Source organism: Gouania willdenowi, chromosome 22, assembly GCF_900634775.1.
Source record: "Gouania willdenowi chromosome 22, fGouWil2.1, whole genome shotgun sequence".
Classification (NCBI taxonomy): Eukaryota; Metazoa; Chordata; class Actinopteri; order Blenniiformes; family Gobiesocidae; genus Gouania; species Gouania willdenowi.
Window position 1 is genome coordinate 749002 of NC_041065.1, and position 24983 is coordinate 773984.

The 24983-nt window shown below is 38.1% G+C and overlaps 1 protein-coding gene across 1 annotated transcript in view; it reads left to right on the top strand.

Annotated features, from left to right (window-relative positions):
- Positions 1 to 2780: 2780 nt before the first annotated feature.
- LOC114456244 (BRISC and BRCA1-A complex member 2-like) overlaps positions 2781 to 24983 on the top strand; it is a 44353-nt gene continuing 22150 nt past the window's right edge. Inside the window, exons 1-3 of the mRNA XM_028437887.1 lie at positions 2781 to 2976; positions 4438 to 4584; positions 10884 to 11001. Coding sequence (XP_028293688.1) covers positions 2781 to 2976; positions 4438 to 4584; positions 10884 to 11001 — 461 coding nt within the window. The remainder of the gene's footprint in view (positions 2977 to 4437; positions 4585 to 10883; positions 11002 to 24983) is intronic.

Below are 24983 nucleotides of genomic sequence, written 5' to 3' on the forward strand. Positions count from 1 at the left end.
ACTGCCAAATTAGTTCATCAACTCCAGGCCCAACACTTCGAGCAATCCACCATTTTTATTTTGTAGTCCAAGCTCCAGGATGCTGAAGTTACGAGAGGATAAGTCTAAATGTTGGGTTGTTGGATGTAGTAACCCACACGCTTCATTACACCGTCTCCCAGCATCAGAACCTTTTCAAAGTGTCTGGTTGAGTTTTATTTTTTATAGAAATGTACCACATCTGTGGATAAGGTCATTTTTGTGTGTGTGAAGCACTTCAATGATGACTGCTTCATCAACCTCCACCAGTATAAAGAAGGATTTACAGAAAGACTTTGTCTGATTGAGGGTTCAATTCCTTCTATCTTTGGAGACGATGAACAGAGCACTTCGGTAAGCTGTAAATAACGCTAAAAAGTGATGATAAGACGTCCCTGTCATTGTTTTGTTAGCATTAGCAGTTGCACCGTCTTCATATGTTAGCGCTGTGTGCTCGTTTTAGATCCTTGATGATATGGCCTACGTGATTTAATTTAAGTCTAAAGTTTTCATTAGTCGTTTCATTTTGACGTTTTTGTCTTTGAAAAGACTGTATTAAAATGCATTTCGTGACGTTAGCTTGGCGCTAGCGTTAGCTCGGTGCTTGTGTTAGCTCACTTGTTAGGGTTCTGCAGGTTCATCATCTTCATTTTCATCTCGCTCCACTGGGTCTGACTCTGGCTGGAACATGTAAGGCTGGATGGACAAGTCTAACGTTGTTGACATTTTGTAAATAACGTGTGAATAAACTTTTTCTGTGCCGCTACATAATCATATCTCTTCTATCAAACTACAAAAATGGCCGAGCAGGGTGGAGTTGAACCGAGAGGGGGCGGGGTATGAAGTGTCTCATTTGCATTTAAAGAGACAGCACCAAAACGAGTTGCTCTAAGAAGCACATCAGAAAAGGGGTGGAGCTATAATAATGAGGAATTCAGACCCAAGCATTTCAGTTCTGCTTTATATAGACCATAACTGTATGATTTATATGTAAAATGGAAGGATTTAAATGTATGATATGTCTCCTTTAAGTCTAATAATAATAAATGTTGGGGTCTCCTCTTCTGTCCACACGTACCGCGTCATGTTTACTCGGAGAGACGTGGTCATGTGACCAGGTATTAAAGTGTTTCCATGGAGCTTTTGTGACACATTTCAATATCAAAACATCTGAAATTCCTCCTCATGAAAGCATCAAAACCTTTTAGCGATATTTGAGTATTTTTTCAAAAATCATATGTTTCCATTACCAGTTTTTATTGATATTTAGATTTTGCACGTTTCCAGGTATTATGGAAACACAGCTGCTGTTACACATCACAAGTGTTGACTTCAAACAGAGAGTGTTGGTTGAACAACAACCAAAGGAGTGTGTTTATCAGTGGAATTGTAAAAATGCCAAAGTTCAGTTGATATTATCGGCCGTGCAGAATATTGGTCTATTTTTACTCTTTATCAGTGTCATACTAAAATGTTTTATACATTCAAAGCAGGGAAGTGTAATGCTTTGCTCCTTGTTGGTGGTCTGCACAGTTAGCTTTGGAAAAGTCAAAAGTCTGCTTACGTGATGAAATGTATTAATTCTTTGCTGTTACTTAAAGTTGATGATTTCATTATCCCAACAAAGCATTTTAGAAGCTTGTCTTTTTGACGCAAACCTGAAATTAGCCAAGCTATGATGTTATTTACACAAAGGTGGAACACGTTGGTATGTCAAAGTGTCTTACCCTTAACTGCTCTCTCATTGTTCATGATAATAGCTGCCACATGTCTGAATAGAGCTGAACAAACTGCCTGTCCCGTGGTTTGGCAGTTAAATAACTGCAGCAGTATGATTAGCACTATGTGTAGCACACCATCATGGACATTTGGTTTTTTTAAATCACAGATTTGTGACTTGTATTGATTGTAAAGTTCTTCACAAAAAGCATATTTAACCTGCTTTTGAAATGGAAGTGTTGACTTGCTGACACAGCGCTTCCATTAACTCAACTGTTAAAGTGGTTTTTGTTTTGGTTGTGATTTTTGGAGAAAGTTTTCAGAAAAAAATGGTTTCTAGAGATAAAAAAACAGACTAAAGAAACAAATTAACTCTATTTATTATTTAGATCTAATTAGAGCTTTTTCTAACTGTTATAAACTTGTGGGATAAACAATAAATAATTAGCTAAGATACAATAGCCTCATGTAAAGGATTTTAATAATCACCAGTGGTGAAATAACCCAAAAATAGGGTCCACAATAAAAATGGAAAAATTGTTTTATATCCCAATAAAGAGTAACCTTTATACTATAAATTAAACAAATCTGATTTTTTCTTACATTCCCACATGCAGTTTTGAAAAAAAAAAAACATTAGTTCATATTACAGAACAAATGCATATACAGTATCTCACAAAAGTGAGTACACCCCTCCGATTTCTGCACAACACTGAAGAAATGACACTTTGATACATTGTAAAGTAGTCAGTGTACAGTTTATATAACAGTGTAAATGTACTGTCCCCTCACAATAACTCAACACACGCCATTAATGTCTAAACCTTAAACTTATTTGGTTCAGATGGTGTCAAGCGTGTATGGCAGCAACCAGGTGAGGAGTACAACAGGAGTACTACAGTCAAGCATGGTGGCGGTAGTGTCATGGTCTAGGGCTGTTTGAGTGCTGCTAGCACTGGGGAGCTACAGTTCAATGAGGGACCCATGAATGCCAACATGCTGTGTGACATACTGAAGCAGAGCATGATCCCCACTGGGCCACAATGACCCACATAGCCCAAACACACCTCCAAGGAGACCACTGCCTAGCTGAAGAAGCTGAGGGTAAAGTGATGGACTGGCCAAGCGTGTCTCCAGACCTAAACCCTATTGAGCGTCTGTGGGACATCCTCAAATGGAAGGTGGAAGAGTGCAAGGTTTCTAACATCCACCAGCTCTGTGATGTCATCATGGAGGACGGTTGAGGATTCTATTGGCAACCTGTGAAGCTCTGGTGACCTCCATGCACATGAGGGTTAAGGCAGTGCTGGAAAGTCATGTGGGCTCCACGTGTACAGTTTCATTTAGAGGTGTACTCAGCAGTTTAGACATTAATGGCTGTGTTTAGTTATTGTGAGAGGACAGTACATTTACACTGTTATATAAACTGTACACTGACTACTTTACAATGTATCAAAGTGTCATTTCTTCAGTGTTGTCCCATGAATAGATATAATTAAATATTTGCAGAAATGGTAGGGGTGTACTCACTTTTGTGAGATACTGTATGTGACTAATCATTAGTGATGTGAACAGTCTATGTTCATAGCTCTATGCTGATCATGTTACAGGGAGCTGAGACATATGCTAAGTAGTTTACTGAACATGTTCCAGACCCAAACACACACTGACTATTTAGAGGAGCACCAGATATCTTTATTGGCTCATAACTGCATGTAGGAGTGTAAGAAAAAATGTGATCTCTATTTTAATTTATAGTACAAAGGTTACTCTTTCTTGAGATAAAATAAAACTTTTTTTTTAAATTTTGGACCCAAACTTTGGGTTTATTTCACCACTTGTGAATATTAAAAAATCCTTTACATGAGACCATTATAGCTTGGCTTTGTGTCCTATAATCAGTTATTGTGTATTAGTTTTTTACTCGTAACATAAAAAATATGAAAAACATTGCATCAGAAAAACATTTATTTTTTAAAACATAATTGATTATTAACATATTTTCCATGTTCTACATGTTTTCTCTTTTTTTGGTGTTTCTTTGAGAGAGTAAGTGGAGTTTATTACTATAACATATTTACCTTTCCTATGTGCTGGAGTTCCTGACATATTGGAAGATGAACATGAAAAACAATAAGGACCCCCCCCACTACATTATCCATATCTCTCAAAGTATTGATCAGATCAAACTAAACATTTACAATGAGAATATTGAATAATCACAGAATAATTAGTAAAAAATTCAGAATTTTTTTTAGTGTGCGTGATGTCCTGAACATTTGTTGAAATGACATTTAATGACCCTTGTGTTCATTTTTTTGCCCTGATTCCAACTATGTTCCACAGTGAAGCCTAATTAAACTAAAGATCTGCTGTATTTCAGACATCCAGCTTGTCTCTGGTATCTACAGATCTGTGCTTAAGTTAAACCACAGTGTGGGGCCTTATGGACGCCACACGCCTAGAAGCTGGACACGTCCTCATACAACAACCTTGCTGTCAGTCAGAGCTGCCCCCTTACATTGAGCATGACATTTAAAGTTGGGCGAAGAAGGCGGACAAAGTGCCCTTACCTCCTCCGTACGAGCCCTGCAGTAGAGTCCCTCGTTGTACGAGCATTTTTTTTGCGGATGAGTGTGTTTGTGTGTTGTGACTTTGGCCAGACTTGGTCTGGCGTAAGGACAGCTGTCACATCTCCAGCCTGTCACATACGACACAGAGGAGACGCCAGAGGCCGGGGCATCAGGGAGGGCGGACGCAGCGAGGGAACGGGTCTGCCTCGCTGTGGTCGCGTGTGTCGGAAAGAGAACGAAGAACAGACTATGGGGGCAGCGGCCACGTGGAAGGGTTTGACTCTAAGGCACCCTTTAACCTTGATCTACACACACTCACACACACACACACTCTTCATCTACTTTCTTAAAACCAACCCTGAGGCACTTGAGTCACATCCACTGGAGGAGTGTAGTAAACACTCCCTCAACATCCAACTGGAGCTGCAGGACACCCTCCCTACCTCACATGGGTCTGACCCAGGCCGTTTGGGTGCTCATTACTTACCAATAAAGAAGTGGCTTCATTAAGGTCCAGCCAGTGGCCTCTGGAGCGAAGGAAGGCTAACCCTTTACATAACCAAGCCCTCCAGTGTATTTATGGCCATTTGGAGGCTTTTGTTTCATCACAGAGAAGAAAAATGTGTTGTTGCAGCTCAAAGGGTCACTTATATTCTCATAGGACTTCATTTTCACAAACTTTATCAATAGATAAAGTCAAGCTATAACACTTCAAGAAAAGTGTGCACTGCACTGCATACTTCTATAAACATAAATCATTCGTATTGCCCTCTCTTCTTTTTAATTTATTCACTTAAGAAGCAGCTTTGTTCTCTACAGAACGGCTTTATAAAATATGTACAAACATCTTTGTTTGGAGGGAGTCTCAGGACCTAATCTGTCAATTTGACCCGATGAGGACTTGACCCATGCTTGGTTTAGTCCGTCTTTTCTTCATAACTCTACCTTATGCACACATTAAGAAATGTAAAGCAAGATAGTATAAATACTACAGATTGGTCAAGTCCTACAGAGTAGTAGAAGTAGAACTCTGATCTGTAGCTGAACAAGACAAATCAAACTATTTATAGTTTGGCTTTCTTGTCCAGCACATTAATGTAGAATGGCATTATCTGAAAGTTTTAGGGTCTGCCTTTAGTTTTTGGGTTGTTAGTGTCCCTGGTGCTAGATGACTGTTGACAGCTCTCTGCTCTCTTCTGGAACCGAAGTCTCTGAAGTCTGAATCATTTCACAGAAAGAAAGACCCTTCCTTGGAACGGACCACTGTCACCCACCTTTTGTTGCTTTTCATCAGTCAGACTATGTTCTCCCAGTCTACAGGAAACATCCATTAAATCACCTTTAAAGCACAACATGACTTGACAGCTTGGTCAGTGCCCGTTTCCTACGCCGGCTTCTGTTTGTGCTGAATCGTCAGTGGCAGAAGCCACGAGCACTGCTGTGAGATAGAGAGCGCCTCTTGTTTACTGATGCACGCTCTATTGATGTGAACTGATTTCATCAGGCGACACTTTTGGAGGCCACGGATCTGTCATCGTTCTCTGCCTCCTTTTCACTCGCTCCGCCTTTACTTCCTCCGACAAACTCTGTCACTAGAGCTCCAATGTTGTTGTGTTACTCTATAATGTTTATATCACATACATCTGTATATGAAGGCTCCATCCTATGACTGTATTGTCTTGACATATGTAGGGCATTTAATTGGGCGAATGGGGTTTTATGAATCTTATTGTAAATGATTATTGTATGTGTTTTTTATGTGAAGACAGTAGTCGAAGGATTATTACAGCTTCATTTAATTTGAAAATACTCACTGAATGAATACAGTATGAATGCTTGCCCACACAGGCCTAGTTCTCTCATACCAGGATCACAATGGTTTTTGCTATGAAGGGTACCAAAGCGTGCTTAATGAGTTAATCCAGCTGATCACGTCGAGACTTCTTTTCTCCTGACTGGTTGTGCCTATGTCCATCATGTATGGTGGTTTTGTTCCCTCTCACCACAACGGCCAAGAATTAGCACATATGGATGAGTTCAAACCATCTGTAAGACATTTGATTAACTCCACAGAGCCTCGATAGGGAGTGAGCTGATAGAATGGTCCAGAACGCGGCTTGATGTGGAATTGCGCTAATGACCCGGCCTGTGTAAGGAGCCATGCTTAAGGGGAAGAAAGAGATGGAAGAAGAAATTAGGATCTCAGAGAGACAGAAAAAGTTATTTTTTCTAACAATAAGCTCCGGGTGGTCTCAGCATCGTCTCACACATCTCACAGTCATCAGCTCGGCCTCATGGTACATCTGCTGAAGTTAATATGGCATCAAAATAGATTTAGGGTTTTTTTTTTTTTTTTTTTTTAGTTTTTTTCTTGCTTTTTTAATCACTTTCAAAATGGTAGCATTTACACACTTGTTGTATTCACTTATTCATGTCAAAATCCTTTATCTTAAAGTGATCCTCCACTGTTTTTACAAATGTGTCCTAAAATCTTCCAACTATGCTTATTAGTAGATCAATGTCTAACGAAACACTATTATATTCATTTAATTTCCTTTTAAAAACAGGACTACTTTACAGTGTTAGAACCTGTGTTCCTCCATCTTGAAATCATGTGATTGATGATGTCACACGGCCCTACTGTCTGTAAACATCCCATTGTTTTCTATTGGAGTAAAATATTCAGCCTGATTTTTACATCATTTAGTAGATTTTTAGATCATTTAAGTTCAAGTTCAATTTATTTATCATTTGCAGTGAAAAAACTACATTGTAATATTTGTGCAAAAATCCACCAGAATGCACCAGAGACGACGACAACAAAACACCAAAATAGACAGAAATACATGACGCAGTAAAAGTACAAAGGGAAACATTTGACATTATGAAGCGAGGTGATAAAAACACACTTATAACATACTTAACACAATACAGCAATAAAAGTACAAGAACAGTCTTCAAAGTGCTTTGTTCAGCTAATAACAGTTTGTGGGAAGAAGTTGTTAATGTGTCGAGATGTTCTGCATCTCAATGAATGATATCTTCTCCTGGAGGGAAGGATCTGGAACATGGGGTTACCAGGGTGACCAGTACCAGAAGAGTTATTGATGATTATCAGAGCTCGATTAAAGAGTCTGTAATCATAGAGAACCTCCAGAACAAACAGCTCACAGAGCTTTTTACACAGAGAACCACCTTGTTCAGAGTTCTCCTTTCTTTAGCTGTGATGTTACCAAACCACACAGTCATAGATCTATAACAAACACACTTTCTATGGTGCAGCCATAAAACTTAAGCAGAATCTCAGAGTTATTATTACATTCTCTAAGTTTCTGCAGAAAGAAGAGACGCTGACGAGTTTTATGGATAATGTGATTATAGTGTTTTTGTTCAGGTCATTAGACAAAGTTAAACCCAGAAAATTTGTACTTGAGAATTATTAATGACAACAGGCGTGTGAGAGTTACCATGACTACAATCAAAAACAAGTTCACATGTTTAGTTCAGCAGGAACAACATTTTTAATTTCTGCTCTTTAAGATGAATCATCATTCTCAGTGATGAGACCAATAATGATGACATCAGCATATTTGATGATCAAAATGGAGTCAGAAGAAGCTTCACAATCATGAGTGAACAGAGTAAAAAGCAAAGAACTTAAAATGTCCCCTGAGGAGATCCAGGACTCATAAACACTTATATTTTTATTCTCTATGATCTACCAGTTAAAAAGATAAACATCACTCAGACCAACAGACGTGAGTTTTTAACCACTTTACTGAGATAAGAGAATTAAATTCAGAGCTGTAATCAATGAATAACATTCTAGTGTGAGATTTAGCATTGTCCACATGTTGTTATACAGAGTTCAAAACAAAGGAGATCAAATCCTCAACGCTCCTGTTTTCTTTGTATGTAAACTGAAGCGGATCGACATGGATCTGGTTCTTAATGAAGTCCAGTACAAGCCTCTCAAAAGTCTTCATCAGAACAGACGTGAGGACCACAGGACGATAGTCATTTAGACACGTCACTGGAGATTTCTTAGGAACCAGAATAATGTCTGGTACAATCAGTTCCTCAGAGACAAGATGTAGAAATCTGTTAAACAGGAGCAAGTTGCTCTGAGCATAGTTTCAGTAGATGAGGAGGAATGTCGTCCATACCGAGGTACTGGACAAGGCATGCTTTTTACATCATTTAACAGCTTTTTACATCATTTAACAGCTTTTTACATCATTTATCAGCTTTTTACATCATTTAACAGCTTTTTACATCATTTAACAGCTTTTTACATCACATTTAACAGCTTTTTACATCATTTAACAGCTTTTTACATCATTTAACAGCTTTTTACATCATTTATCAGCTTTTTACATCATTTAACAGCTTTTTACATCATATTTAACAGCTTTTTACATCACATTTAACAGGTTTTTACATCATTTATCAGCTTTTTACATCAGATGTAACAGCTTTTTACATCATTTAACAGCTTTTTACATCACATTTAACAGCTTTTTACATCATTTAACAGCTTTTTACATCACATTTAACAGCTTTTTACATCATTTAACAGCTTTTTACATCATTTATCAGCTTTTTACATCATTTAACAGCTTTTTACATCATATTTAACAGCTTTTTACATCATATTTAACAGCTTTTTACATCATTTATCAGCTTTTTACATCATTTAACAGCTTTTTACATCATTTAACAGCTTTTTACATCATATTTAACAGCTTTTTACATCACATTTAACAGCTTTTTACATCATTTAACAGCTTTTTACATCAGATGTAACAGCTTTTTACATCATTTAACAGCTTTTTACATCATTTAACAGCTTTTTACATCATTTATCAGCTTTTTACATCATTTAACAGCTTTTTACATCACATTTAACAGCTTTTTACATCATTTAACAGCTTTTTACATCATTTAACAGCTTTTTACATCATATTTAACAGCTTTTTACATCATTTAACAGCTTTTTACATCATATATAACAGCTTTTTTACATCATTTAACAGCTTTTTACATCATTTAACAGCTTTTTACATCATTTAACAGCGTTTTCAGTCACAATGACATCTTGCTACTTTTGGTTCCAGATGTCGATGTAAACCTCTTTTGTTTACCGAAAGTTTGTTTTCATCTCCATCGTAAGAACTTTGTTTGTCGTCATTTTCGTGCATTGCATTGTGGGATGTGGAGTCCTGTAGATGGACAGAGACAGTGATTCGCTGATATTATTTTTTTTCTAGTTTGTTCCCAGTATTCCTATCAGAATGAATAAAAAACACTTTGAGTAAAAAAAGAAGAAATAATAATGTCTTGGATTTATGTAGCGCTTTTTTCGAGGAGACTCAAACCATTATTAATTCATCCGTCTCATCAACTCCACATCCCACAATGCAATGCACTAAACTTTTCTGACAATGTCAATAAACAGTGGAGCTTAAAGCAGCAATTTCAACCTTTTGCATCTTTTTTTTTTTTAGCAAATTATCTTGAAGTTCTTGTTCTATGTGGCCTACTCTATGATTGTATCTGATCAAATCCAGCACTGTGATAGGCTGGTATCCTATCCAAGGGTTTACACTGCCTTATGCCCTATATCTACTGGGATAGACTCCAGCATTCCTTGTGACCCTGCACAGGAAAAAGCAGAAAAATCACCTATAGAAGACGAAACGAGACAAAGTTTCCTTGTTCAGCAGATTTAAAGCTCCAGTATTCTGCTATTTTTCACCATCTCCATTTGTTCTAAGAACCTTAACATAGTATTCAAGCTTTTTTTTCCAAAACTCGCCTGTTTTCTTGAATTTTAGCCCCTGAAAAGAGCGCTCCTAAAAACAGGCTGTTTTTTGGGTTTTAATGCATACGGATGAGTGGGCGTGAACACACTCACTGTTCCAACACGTGTGTTTATCACAGCAGCAGTAAATCATGAACAGTCGTCATTCTCCTCTATACTCATCTAACCACAGTAATATTCCATCTAAGACAACAGTTCATTGTTTGTCCGACCGCTGCGTCACACTGGGTCACAAACATGTCAGATCATCCCATAAAGGAGATATAATAACGGATACTAAAAATGGAACTGGTTGTGAGCGCTCTTCAATTTATCTATATACTGGATTATCTATATACTAAATGTAAAGATATTAACTGTGATAATAACCTCTTTTTGCAGGGTTTGTTTTATAGCTGTGAGGTAGTTTGCGAGGGAGGAGCTCACATTCTTATAGGGTAGGAGGAGCCAGGATTGTCAGGAGGAGGAGTTTCCACCTTGTGACATCATAACGCCAGAAAAATCTAGATGTGGAATAACAAGGAAGAGAGGCTAAATTAATGTTTATTACTGTAGCAAAACCATTAGAAAGTGATTTAATCATCATACTTCATTCTATCAAATACTGAAATTTAAAAAATCATCTTTATAAATAAATAATCTTAATTAATGCTGTTTTCATTCATACTTTATTTGTTCAGATTGAGTCACTGTTGTATTTCTTACCATTAACAGTGTTTTTCTGGAATGAACTGGTTTGGTTTTCTTTCTTTTTAAGGACACAGCTCTGGACCCTGGAGAGGATGTGGCTCTTCTTTCAGTCAGCTTTGAAGATGCTGAGGCTACTCAAGTCTTCCCCAAACTCTACCTGTCCCCAAGTATTGAACAGTGAGTACATACCGTACCGTACCGTACTGTACTGTACGGTTCTCTGTCTGTCTGCTGTGTCTCACCAGTGAAGAAAGTCCACTGTTGGACCAGTGATAGAACAAGAAAATAAAGGAGTAGGTTGTTGGTTCTACAGGTTCATATTGTTAGGTTACATGTACATGTGTAAATTAGATTATATGATGGGGAAATCCACTTACAGCAGCCAAAGATATAATTAATAACTGTGCAGAAAGGATATTTAACTGGAAAAATAGTTATTTAGTTAATATTTACAAGTCAAATATGTATTTGGCAATTAAAAATGGAATAATTTGGCAAAAATAACAACCTGTATCTGGATTTGTTGACACATTTATTCTTTTTACTAATTAAATTGAAAGTAATAATGCAGGAAAAACAGAAGACTGACCTTGATCTTAAATAAAACCTTGAGTGAAGGTCAACGTCACACACTGAAATGAAATGTTGTTCAATGGTACCAGTGGGTACAAGTTATAGGGAATAATTTTGTTTTTTGGTTTTTTTTTGTGACGTAATGAACTTTGACGTCTACTGATCTTTTTGCTGGTTGGTCTTTGGGTCATTGAAATAAAATACTGAGCTTTTTATAAATGTAAGCATACTTATAAATAATATGAGGATGATATGATAATTGTAGCTGTTCTGGGAATGATGAGAAATGTTATAAATCTAGGGCTGTCAATCAATAAAAAAGAGAAATAATTAATTTGTAATTTATCTAAGACTAAACCATGTAACAAGGATTATTTATTGATGGAAAATCATGGAATTAATGTACAATAACTACACAGGAAGTATATTTTAATTCAAAGACCATTTTATTAACTTTCTTTCAGCTGTGGATGAGCCCAGTTTTATCTGTTATATTTCTGACAGAATTTAACAAAACCCAGCCTGTACATTCCACCAAAGGTCAGGGGTCAGGCACTGGAACTGTTAATTGTCTGTCTGTCTGTCTGTCTGTCTGTCTGTCTGTCTGTCTGTGTCTGTCTGTCTGTGTCTGTGCCTACGTTTAATTGTAATAGGGAGTTGTTTTTTTTCCCACTGTCGCTAAATGTTTGTTCATGTGGATCTTGTTGAGTTCTTTCTTTATTACTATTTATTTTATATTGATAAGCACTTTGAGATGACTTCATTGTATTCTGTGCTATATGAACCATACCTGTCTAGTATTCTGTTTTAGCCATGCAGGAAACTCCCATATTTTACCTTCTTTCCCGCCATCTTCCTGTATTATTATTTTCCTGTAAATATCCCGTATTTTAATGTAATAATAAATCAAAGATGTCTTACTAAACTGAACGCCGTCACTAGCCTCGTGAGAACTTCCTCCTGAAATGGCCTGAGTGACAGTTCTCATTAGATTAGTGCTGACATCAGCAACAAACCCAGAAACAACAGAACAGAGATGATAATGAAGATGTTCTAATGATAAAAACTAAGAACTGGTGTAAATACGTTATAAAATATAACATAGAGTTTATCTTCATAAAGACCATCAGGATGTGACACAGTTACACGTTCTGTTAGATTAATAACTGATATTTTAACGTCTACCACAGCAGAAGGAACCACGTAAGTCACCATGAAAAATCATCCAATCACAAGCTCCACAAATATACACTGTTTATAAAGTGTTAAATAATGTAAAGTCTGTAATAAATGTGTTTAATAAGTCATTAGTGAATACCAGAGAACCATATGAGTGAGTATGAGAAATTATAATAAAATATATAATAAATAAAATGTTAATGTTTAACTTCAAGACAAACAATGTTAAATTAACAGTAAATATGTAACGTGTTGACTTGTATATAAACTGTAAGTATATTAAATAAACACATGTGATTCATAAACACATTTATGTTTTTATTTAAACTGTTTTATAATTTAGTAATTAGGGCTGGGAGATATATCGAGATTCAAGATGTATCAAGTTTTCTATTTTGGTGATATAGAAAACTATAATATTTCATAAATCATATGAAACAAGATATTCGTTTTTGGAGTCACTGTTTTAACTTCTCAGAACAACATGTGAAGATCAGTTAGATGATTAATAAGTGTCACATATTGATCAGCTGTTTATTAATAAATGAGTCTGTGTAACATTTTACATCAGCAAATTTAACCCAGAATTGTTTTTCTGGTCAGACTTTATTTAATAAAATTATCTAGATTTCTATCATATTTCACCATTTTGATAAAATATATTAAGATATGAGTTTTGGTTCATATCACCAGCCCTAGTAGGAATGTTCACAGCATTTTAATATTAATAAAGGTCGACCTACCAGATTATAATCACATTATTATATTTAATAAGTGGTTGACAAGTGTGTATTTTAGATTTATTGTACATCTATATTAAAATATAAGAGATACTGGAGCTTGGTTGGGGGGGTGGGACGACTGGTAGTGGGCGCCAGAAAATTTCCCTTATTTTCAAATCCAAAACTTGACAGATATGATATAAATAAAGTTGAATTAAAGTGAATTAATACCCATTCATTAGATCAGTGGTTCTGAACCTTAAGGTCACAAGACACTGGGAGGGGGTCCCCAGATACCTTCAAGAAACCAGAAATATTTGTTGAACAATTTAAGTGCATTTTTGCTTATTTTTCTCCTTTTTCTGCATTTAGACCAAACCCACCATATTTTAACCTTTTTTCATCACTTTTTCTTACCATATTTTTGCTTCTTTTTTCTACATTTCTCCCATTTCTGACACTTCATCACATTTTAATGCTTTTTCTCTACATTCCAGACATGTTCAGCACTTATAAACCTTTTCCACCACTTTTACACCTAATGTCACATATATTAACCCATTATTGTCACTTTTAACCTCTTTTCACCAGATTTAATGCTTTTTTTTTTTTTTGTCACTTTAACCACATTCACCATTTTTCATGACCATTATTTGCCAGTTTGAATTAATTATTCCAATATTAACACTTTGAACCATTTTTACATTTTTTTTCTGTCTGTTTTTATCCACTATAATTTACAACTTTTAACCAATTTCTGTGTTTTTTAAAATCACATTTCACCACATTTCCCACCATTTTTGGTCACTTTGAACCGTTTTATTAGTGATTAAAACCATGATTTCCATCTTTAAGATGACTATAATAATAATAATAAACGTTCCTGGATAACAGTGGATATTATTCAGATGAATAAATAATTTATTTTGGAGGGTCCCTGCTCTCTGGGACCTTTATTTTGGAGGGTCCCCGCTCTATGGAACCTTTATTTTGGAGGGTCCCTGCTCTCTGGGACCTTTATTTTGGAGGGTCCCCGCTCTCTGGGACCTTTATTTTGGAGGGTCCTGCATTATATTGAGGCGTTTTAGAGCAGGAATACTCTATGTATATAAAACATGCTGACTCCTGGACTGAAACTGGGCGACCCTGACGTGTGCGTTAGCTAGGATTGTGTGTGCATGCCTTAGTGTGTCTATGTGAGACAGAGCCAGGTATGGGCCTGTTCTAACCTGGAGGCATCATCATGGTCTGGGCTTCTGTGCTCAGAATAATCTCAGGCTTATGTTTATTTACAAGTACACGCCCCGTCGCACCAGGTTAGGAGACCTCTGCTCTGCCTCGACTACCGCCGCTACTCTCTCTCTCCCTCTCTTTCCCTCCTGTCTGTACACGTTCCTCTCCGCTCTGCTTTTCCTTGTTCTTATCAAACCTTTCCTTCCCTCCTTTGTCTTTTCCCATCAGCCTCGGCCTTTGCTCTCGCTCTACCAACATTTCCCTGCCCTGCCACTCCTTCTTCAACATTTTATTGTCACAGTAATCAGTCATACACTGCTCAGGGACACAAAGCCAGCATTATTTTGAAGAATAAATGAGAAGAACAAACATACCAGTGGTCAGACTAAGAAACGAGTGGAAGCGATGTGTTCCTGAGGGCACAGATCTACATGTTTGTGCTGACCGTACACACTGTAGCTGCTACAGAGGACCTTCCTCCTGTGGTTGGATACAAGAACAATGTATTGACATCTGGCCCAGTGGACCACACCTGGTATGTTCATGTTGCACATGTACCACATGAAATGATGCCAAAACCAAGCCATCACAATACCAGATGTCAGCCAAGGACAGGCCAGTATTTTATATATAGGCTACTTTTAGCTCATTCAGATTTGTTGATGCTAACTTTCCATAATTCATCCAAAATTGTCCCAAATAGGTTTCAAGATAACGAACCTACATTTGTGGGTCAATCTCCCATCTATTTAGTACGTGTCCCACATCACCAACGTGTACGGTGTAGATTTTAGAACGCCCTCAGGTCTCAGAGTGAGCTATCAGGAAAAGCATTTATCAGACTCATGACTCAGCAAAACCTCCATCAGAAAACATGGCCTCAACATATACTGTATCAATGTATTGTTTGATTCATAAATACATAGTTAAAAGAAATCTTAACCTTTAAAAATAAATACAAAATAACAGCTGTCAACTTCCTCTCATATCTGAAGCAGCGCATATTGATGACATCATGTGTACTTCCTATTCCTTCAAAATAGAACGTCATGTTATATTTTATGGCCTGAGGCCGTTTAGTCTGAAGACTTTTATTTTGAAGGCGTTTAGTAATGACTGAAGTTTTCCTGCTACGTCACTCACTACACTGTACGAGTATATTACATGATAATAAAGTGTAATTAACCTCCAGCTAAAAGTCATTGAGCAGTGTTAGTTTAACCAGGTCTGATGGTGCGTTCACTGACACCTAGTGACCAGGAGTTTACGTTCTCTGCAGATGTTAGCTACATTCAATAGTTTGTTCATTAAAATACATGATTAAACAAATGAATTTGGACATTTTTTGGATCGATACGATAATTGTTAAGTGATATGTTGTCAAATCCATGTTTTCTTACACCTTTAGATGAATGCGTGGGAAACAATCCCAGTTCTAATGAACTGTGAATGCCGAAGCTGAGCATCTGTACGGTTTCCCGTCCTCTCTTTGTGCCTGACGTGTTGTGTTTGTCAGGAGATATTTGCACATATGCAGATCAAGGCCAGTCATGAATATGCTCATGTTTTTTCGTCAGCTGTGTGGGAGTGTGGTAATTTATGACCCAGGGCATGAATGTATATCTCCTTCACCGTTGTTTCAACACAACAACGACTGCTTTGTGTGTCACTCTTATTGAATATAATAATACTTCATTTAGCATGCAGATGTGTGTGAGCTTCTGTAGATCTTTTACTCTGCATGTCCTCAATGACCTCGTCTTGGGTCAGTGTCTCAGCTCTGGCTGCAGCTAAAGAGAAAACTCTGATTTTTACGTGCACAGTTCATGTGTTTTTTTACCAACGACTTGATAGACAGCAGCACTGGACAGATTTTACATTCGCTCACGCCAATGTGAATATTCACAATATCACACAACCCTGAGATCAGATCCACATCAAAGCACATTTGGAAATGTTTAATTCCTAATTTATCTATTGGTAGAAGCAGCAGCTGAAGGAGATGGTGTTAACTTCATCTCTGGCACTGCTGCGTCTCTGAGCTGATGTAGGGTGTGATATCAACTCTATCTACCCACTGTCACAAACGTTATGTCTTTATATCAGCCTGTCACTCTTTTCTACTCTCATCCATCCATCATCCATCCATCATCCACCCATCTATCCACGCATCCATCCATCATCCACCCATCCATTTATCCATCTATCATCCACCCATTCATCCATCCATCATTTCTCCATCCATCCATCATCCATCTATCATTTCTCCATCCATCCATCATCCATCTATCATCCATCCATCTATCCACGCATCCATCCATCATCCACCCATCCATCTATCCATCTATCATCCACCCATTCATCCATCCATCATTTCTCCATCCATCCATCATCCATCTATCATCCATCCATCTATCCACGCATCCATCCATCCATCCATCCATCACCCATCCATCATCCATCCATCATCCATCCATCCACATGATAATCCCTCTCTTTAACTCTCAGCCACTGTTCAAAAACTTTCATAAACTTTAAGTTTTTTACTAATATCTTTGTATAATGAACAGATACTTTTATAAAAGCTGATCATTTCTCTAACATTCAGGCAACAACATACGGTTAAATTTGCCTAAAATCAAAGTGTTTTTAAACTTAAAGCTGCTGAAAACATTTTTTTTTAAATCAAAAAAGGACAAACTATGATCATCATAGATCAATAAATCAAAGAACTTTGTCTTAAAAGAAGAAGTTCGGTATTTTCTAGCGTATAGGACGCAGTTTTTTCATTTAAAGATGAAGATGCAGCCAATACACAGAATATGTTTTTATTTTCTGTGCCTAAATCAAGATGTTTGCTTATTTGTATTATATTTGTACATTTCTATATTTGTATTATTATTATTATTTATCTTGTTTTTATTTTTTTTGTACTGTAATGTGTGCATTTTAATCCTTACTTAATTAACAGTCTTTTACTTAATTATGTACTTTTTCTTTCTCTTTCTTTCTTTGCTTTGTGTTTATTCTTTTTATTGTAATATTTCTTGAGCTTCTGTAATGACAGTAATTTTTCCCTGAGATAAATAAAGTTTTTCTGATTCTGAAATAAAATCAAATACCGGTAATAAATGTAAGTGTGTGGAGCGGTGCTGGCTCGTATGTATTTACAGTGGGAGGAGTGTAAATAAATACTGTATCTCAGCCAGTTTTTAATAGTAGGAAATAATAAACAAGTTGTCAAATCACCACGTTAACTCTGATCATATTCTGATCTCTCCTGAGGTGATAGTTCATGGTAAGAAGAACTAAAAAGTGACCATAAAAAGCTGTAAATGGAATGATACGCAGACGTGGAGCAGTGAGGAGGAGGCTTCATGTGGAGATTACATGGAAATCTACGTTAACAAGAGTCTAGCAGCCCGTAACTTTTGAAAGACACCCTCATCAGCCATTAGGGCGTGGCCTATGTGACGGAGCAGCTATATCGTGGATTTTCTTTGAAAAATTGCTAAATTGATAACTGTTTGTTTTGGTTTGAATCTTTAATGTGTTGTTGGGAGGGGCATGTGCACTTAAAGGATTCTATTTTATTCTAAATGATTGGAATGAGACCAATACAGCGGTGCGTTCAATAGCCCGGAAAATACAGTACTGTGGTGGGCACTTGGGGACTGTTCTCTTACCCAAGGGGTTGATGGGTAGGAGGTGTGGTTTTACGTCCTATATAATGTGTTGGTATCTTAATGCTTGTGATGCTGCTGAACTAATTAAAAAGCTGTTATAACCTCCACCGTTCTCATCCTGCCACGTTATTAACGCTGATTCTGAGCTCTTTGCATCGTATCTTTTATTCTGTGAATAGTTCATAACCTGAACTGACTCAGTGCTAATGTAGCTTCAGTGCTAACCAGTCACCATGCTGCTGTTGTTACCTCATCCCAACAATAGTGAGTTCACTTTTCATCAAACTTTTTTTTACCCAACTTAAAAACAAAATGAGTACATTTGAACCACCTGGTAACTCTCCTGTTGGTTGAAACCTCTAAGTAATAATTACTATAAAACGCACCGTTTTATTGGCCGTATTCCAATCATTTAGGAATTTTCCAAGAAAAGTCCACACACAGACAGCTCTGTCACATAGGCCACACCCTACTGACTGATGAAGGTGCCCTTCAAACCACTCGACCAATCAGAACGTGCAGGTTACGAGCTGCTATCCTCTGTTAGGTTTATCAGAGATTTCTGTGTTTCATCTTCACATGAAGTCTTTATTATTTCCTTTTGTTCTGAACTATATTTTTACCTCAGTCTGTATCTATCTCAGTTTGTACCTATCTCAGTCTGTACCTATCTCAGTCTGTATCTATCTCAGTCTGTACCTATCTCAGTCTGTACCTATCTCAGTCTGTACCTATCTCAGTCTGTATCTATCTCAGTCTGTACCTATCTCAGTCTGTACCTATCTCAGTCTGTACCTATCTCAGTCTGTACCTATCTCAGTTTGTATCTATCTCAGTCTGTATCTATCTCAGTCTGTACCTATCTCAGTCTGTACCTATCTCAGTCTGTACCTTTCTCAGTCTGTATCTATCTCAGTCTGTACCTATCTCAGTCTGTACCTATCTCAGTCTGTATCTATCTCAGTCTGTACCTATCTCAGTCTGTACCTATCTCAGTCTGTACCTATCTCAGTCTGTACCTATCTCAGTCTGTACCTATCTCTGTCTGTATCTATCTCAGTCTGTACCTATCTCAGTCTGTACCTATCTCAGTCTGTACCTATCTCAGTCTGTATCTATCTCAGTCTGTATCTATCTCAGTCTGTACCTATCTCAGTCTGTACCTATCTCAGTCTGTATCTATCTCAGTCTGTACCTATCTCTGTCTGTACCTATCTCAGTCTGTACCTATCTCAGTGTGTACCTATCTCAGTCTGTACCTATCTCAGTCTGTACCTATCTCTGTCTGTACCTATCTCAGTCTGTACCTATCTCAGTGTGTACCTATCTCAGTCTGTACCTATCTCAGTGTGTACCTATCTCAGTCTGTACCTATCTCTGTCTGTACCTATCTCAGTCTGTACCTATCTCAGTGTGTACCTATCTCAGTCTGTACCTATCTCAGTGTGTACCTATCTCAGTCTGTACCTATCTCAGTCTGTACCTATCTCAGTCTGTACCTATCTCAGTCTGTACCTATCTCTGTCTGTACCTATCTCAGTCTGTACCTATCTCAGTCTGTACCTATCTCAGTCTGTATCTATCTCAGTCTGTACCTATCTCAGTCTGTATCTATCTCAGTCTGTACCTATCTCAGTCTGTATCTATCTCAGTCTGTACCTATCTCAGTCTGTACCTATCTCAGTCTGTACCTATCTCAGTCTGTATCTATCTCAGTCTGTATCTATCTCAGTCTGTACCTATCTCAGTGTGTACCTATCTCAGTCTGTACCTATCTCTGTCTGTACCTATCTCAGTCTGTACCTATCTCAGTCTGTACCTATCTCAGTCTGTACCTATCTCAGTCTGTACCTATCTCAGTCTGTACCTATCTCAGTCTGTACCTATCTCAGTCTGTACCTATCTCAGTCTGTACCTATCTCAGTCTGTACCTATCTCAGTCTGTACCTATCTCAGTCTGTATCTATCTCAGTCTGTACCTATCTCAGTCTGTATCTATCTCAGTCTGTACCTATCTCAGTCTGTACCTATCTCAGTCTGTACCTATCTCAGTCTGTACCTATCTCTGTCTGTACCTATCTCTGTCTGTACCTATCTCAGTCTGTATCTATCTCAGTCTGTATCTATCTCAGTGTGTACCTATCTCAGTGTGTACCTATCTCAGTCTGTACCTATCTCAGTCTGTATCTATCTCAGTCTGTATCTATCTCAGTCTGTACCTATCTCAGTCTGTACCTATCTCTGTCTGTACCTATCTCTGTCTGTACCTATCTCAGTCTGTACCTATCTCAGTCTGTATCTATCTCAGTCTGTACCTATCTCAGTCTGTATCTATCTCAGTCTGTACCTATCTCAGTCTGTACCTATCTCAGTCTGTACCTATCTCAGTCTGTACCTATCTCAGTCTGTACCTATCTCAGTCTGTATCTATCTCAGTCTGTATCTATCTCAGTCTGTATCTATCTCAGTCTGTACCTATCTCAGTGTGTACCTATCTCAGTCTGTACCTATCTCAGTTTGTACCTATCTCAGTCTGTATCTATCTCAGTCTGTACCTATCTCAGTCTGTATCTATCTCAGTCTGTATCTATCTCAGTCTGTACCTATCTCAGTGTGTACCTATCTCAGTCTGTACCTATCTCAGTCTGTATCTATCTCAGTCTGTATCTATCTCAGTCTGTACCTATCTCAGTGTGTACCTATCTCAGTCTGTACCTATCTCAGTTTGTACCTATCTCAGTCTGTATCTATCTCAGTCTGTACCTATCTCAGTCTGTATCTATCTCAGTGTGTACCTATCTCAGTCTGTACCTATCTCAGTCTGTATCTATCTCAGTCTGTACCTATCTCAGTCTGTACCTATCTCAGTCTGTACCTATCTCAGTCTGTACCCACATCAGTCTGTACCTATCTCTGTCTGTACCTATCTCAGTCTGTACCTATCTCAGTGTGTACCTATCTCAGTCTGTACCTATCTCAGTCTGTACCTATCTCTGTCTGTACCTATCTCAGTCTGTACCTATCTCAGTCTGTACCTATCTCAGTCTGTACCTATCTCAGTCTGTACCTATCTCAGTCTGTACCTATCTCAGTCTGTATCTATCTCAGTCTGTACCTATCTCAGTCTGTATCTATCTCAGTCTGTATCTATCTCAGTCTGTACCTATCTCAGTCTGTACCTATCTCAGTCTGTACCTATCTCAGTCTGTATCTATCTCTGTCTGTACCTATCTCAGTCTGTACCTATCTCAGTCTGTACCTATCTCTGTCTGTACCTATCTCAGTCTGTACCTATCTCAGTCTGTACCTATCTCAGTCTGTACCTATCTCAGTCTGTACCTATCTCAGTCTGTACCTATCTCAGTCTGTATCTATCTCAGTCTGTACCTATCTCAGTCTGTATCTATCTCAGTCTGTATCTATCTCAGTCTGTACCTATCTCAGTCTGTATCTATCTCAGTCTGTACCTATCTCAGTCTGTATCTATCTCAGTCTGTACCTATCTCAGTCTGTACCTATCTCAGTCTGTACCTATCTCAGTCTGTATTTCTCAGTTAGTTTTTAACACAGTTTCTTACAGAATGTTTTAAATCTATTCAGTGTCTAAATGTCTTTATTCTTCCTATCAATCATCATCAGTTCATCCTCTACTTTTCAGATCCATAGTCTCTCACTCTACTCTAGCCTCTGCTGACCTCACACGTCCGCCACTTGTCTCCATTTACTCCCCCCCCCCCCCCCCCCCCCCCCCCCCCCCCCCACTGATCCCTCTGGCTCATCCTCAAAGGGAACTGAAAAATGAGTGGGACTTAAAAGAGAGAGAGAAGCTGCTAGAAGGCCGTCGCTCTCTTGAATCGAGGAGGGGAGAAAATGCACAGGGAAACATAGGCTTACCCCCCCCCCCCCCCCCCCATCACCTCATCTACCTCTCCACTTTTCCTCCCATCACTCCTGAGTTGTTTGATATCTGATTTGTACCAACGCCCCCTGAGCTGGTGTGATATGTGGATTCCTATTCCCTCTTTGTTGCTTTCTGTTCTTCTGTCTTTGTACAGATCAATGACGACTAGAACTACCGAACACACACCCACGGCTTTGCTAACAATGTGCCGTACATCGTAGAGACAGAGGGCTCTTCTCTGATGAGGACGCTCCTGCTTCTTCTTCTGTAGATATCGATTATGAAAAGCCCAAACGCTGAAGCACCTTCTTAAGATTTATCGTTCATTTGTTATATAATGTTTGTGAGATAATAGCTAGTGAAAAGCATGGTGCATACGCTGCCATGCTGTTTCCCTCATTTCTTCTTTTGAAGAAGCTTCGAGGTGTTAAATGTTTTAAAGAACACACAAAGGAAGCTTTGGGGGCATCTTTGTGTTTTAAATCACATCTTTAATGACTGGTGTTGTCGTGGAGGTCATGGATCGTGAAAGAAGGAAGCAGAGGATTCATGTAGTCTCATAATATACAGAATAGTAGTGAGACAGCTCAACAAGCCTGTTGGCTTCCATCTATGTAGTCAAACTAAAGATCTACAAGTTAGAGATCAAACACACATGACAATCTTTTAGGTAAACTGTGGGTTAGGAACATTTAACGCTGCAGTATGTACATTTGTGTGTGTTGTGGCAAGTTTTGATGAAGGAGTCATGTTGTAGGGTTACTGATCAGATGCAGACACAGGGTTTATTTGGTCAGTGGGTTCTGTCAGAGCTGTGTTTCAATGAATCTGCCATTGTTTTGCGCTCTCAGGGTGTACTCACACTGGCAACCGGAGCCGTTCCTAACCAGCTCTGTGCATGTGTCAAACCATGGGGGCCATTGTCTGGTCTGCGTAGGAGGGGACTGCACCGCAGAGGGGGTAACGGCCCGATGGTCCTGCTGGAAGAGGTGGTCCAAAGAGCGTGCCAGAGTGGCACGGTGGGCCGCGCATGCACACGCACAACTCTACTCTACTCGCGTGCGAAACATAATGACGTTGGTACCGCGCGACGCTTACCCTTTTTTTTTTTCTGCGACGCTTACCTGCACAAATGTTTCTGCAACGGCGAACGCTGCCACAGACAAATGAGATGTTCCAGGACGTTCTCAACACAATGCGGCAACACTTCCTGTCGTCTTCTTCTGCTCAGAATCAACGAAGTGACCGGTGTTAACCAGCACTGTGATTTTAAAAAGACATTTATTTATAGTAGTGTGCATGTTGTGTGGTTTGTAGCTTTGCAAACTGTTGGTGGAATCGACTCATTTATATGTAATTATTTGTTTAGAGAAATTGTTTTGTTTTTTTTATTTTACAAATCTAGTATTGGAGAAGCCTGACACAATTTTAATGAGCATCAGTAAACAACTTAAAGACAAATTGGGTTAATTAACAGTAACTAACCTGTTGCACATGCAGCATTGTGTGTGGCAATAATTAACCAGTGAAATTAGCTATAATTACATTTTTAAGAAATAAGTATAAGATTATGTTGTGTACAGAGGAAGAGGAGGAAATGACCTAAATCAAATAGGCTTTTAACTATTTTTACCTTTCTCTGATATATATATATAAATATATATAAATATATTACTACCATTTACAGATCACTCCACGAGTCAACTTTTAAAAGGATTAATAAAAGGCAACTGCAACATAACCCTGTATCAGCTTAATCCTCAGCAGTTAAAGCTGCATCACAAACACATAACTGTGATTATCATTTTAAGTCTAATCTTGGTCAGTTTGAACATTTGAATGTGTCGGTTGCTTCTGACCTTATGGCTGTACATGATCGGTACGTAGTAAACATGGCTCTCCTTTCTTTCTCCATTAGCCGTCGCCTCCGCGTGACTTTACGTAGGTGTGTAGCACCGTTAGCTTCAATCCGACACCACGTGAACTCTCTAACCGTGGACATGAACTCAGACCAAAACAACATTAGTTGCATTACAGCGATAGCGATGATCGTTCATGGCTCTGTTCCCGATACACTTGACGCAACAGAAGATATGAGTAGCATGTGTGCTATACCCAAAGTCGCTCGATGTTGACGTAATCCCATACGTATGTCGTAAATGAACGTGATGACGTGTTTGTCTGTGGAACCTAGTTGAGCTGGTGAACCGTGCCAGAGTAGGGGGAGGGGAGGGGAGGGGGATCCCTGCTGTGATAGTGGTAGTCATAACAATGACATGGTAATGCTATCAGTATGATAGTATCTGGTCTACTTAGTGACCACCACTGACCAGCAGACATTCTGTGATCACATATACAGGAAGTGTTTACACACACACACACACACACGGAAGAGACGCACAGTAGAGCTTTAATTGGGAAAGAAAGATAGATATATAGATGTATAGATATATGTATAGATAGATAATAGATGTATAGATAGATAGATGTGTAGATATATGTGTAGATAGATAGATAGATGTATAAATGTATAGATAGATAGATAGATGTATAGATAGATTAATGTAGAAATAGATAAATAGATAGATGTATAGATGTATAAATAGATAGATGTATAGATAGATAAATGTAGAGATAGATAGATGTATAGATAGATAGATAGAAAGATGGATGTATAGATAGATGTATAGATAGATTAATGTAGAGATAGATAAATAGATAGATGTGTAGATGTATAAATAGATAGATGTATATATAGATAGATAGATGTATAGATAGATAGATAGATAGATAGATAGATAGATAGATAGATAGATGTATGGATAGATAGATGTATAGATAGATAGATAGATGTATAGATAGATA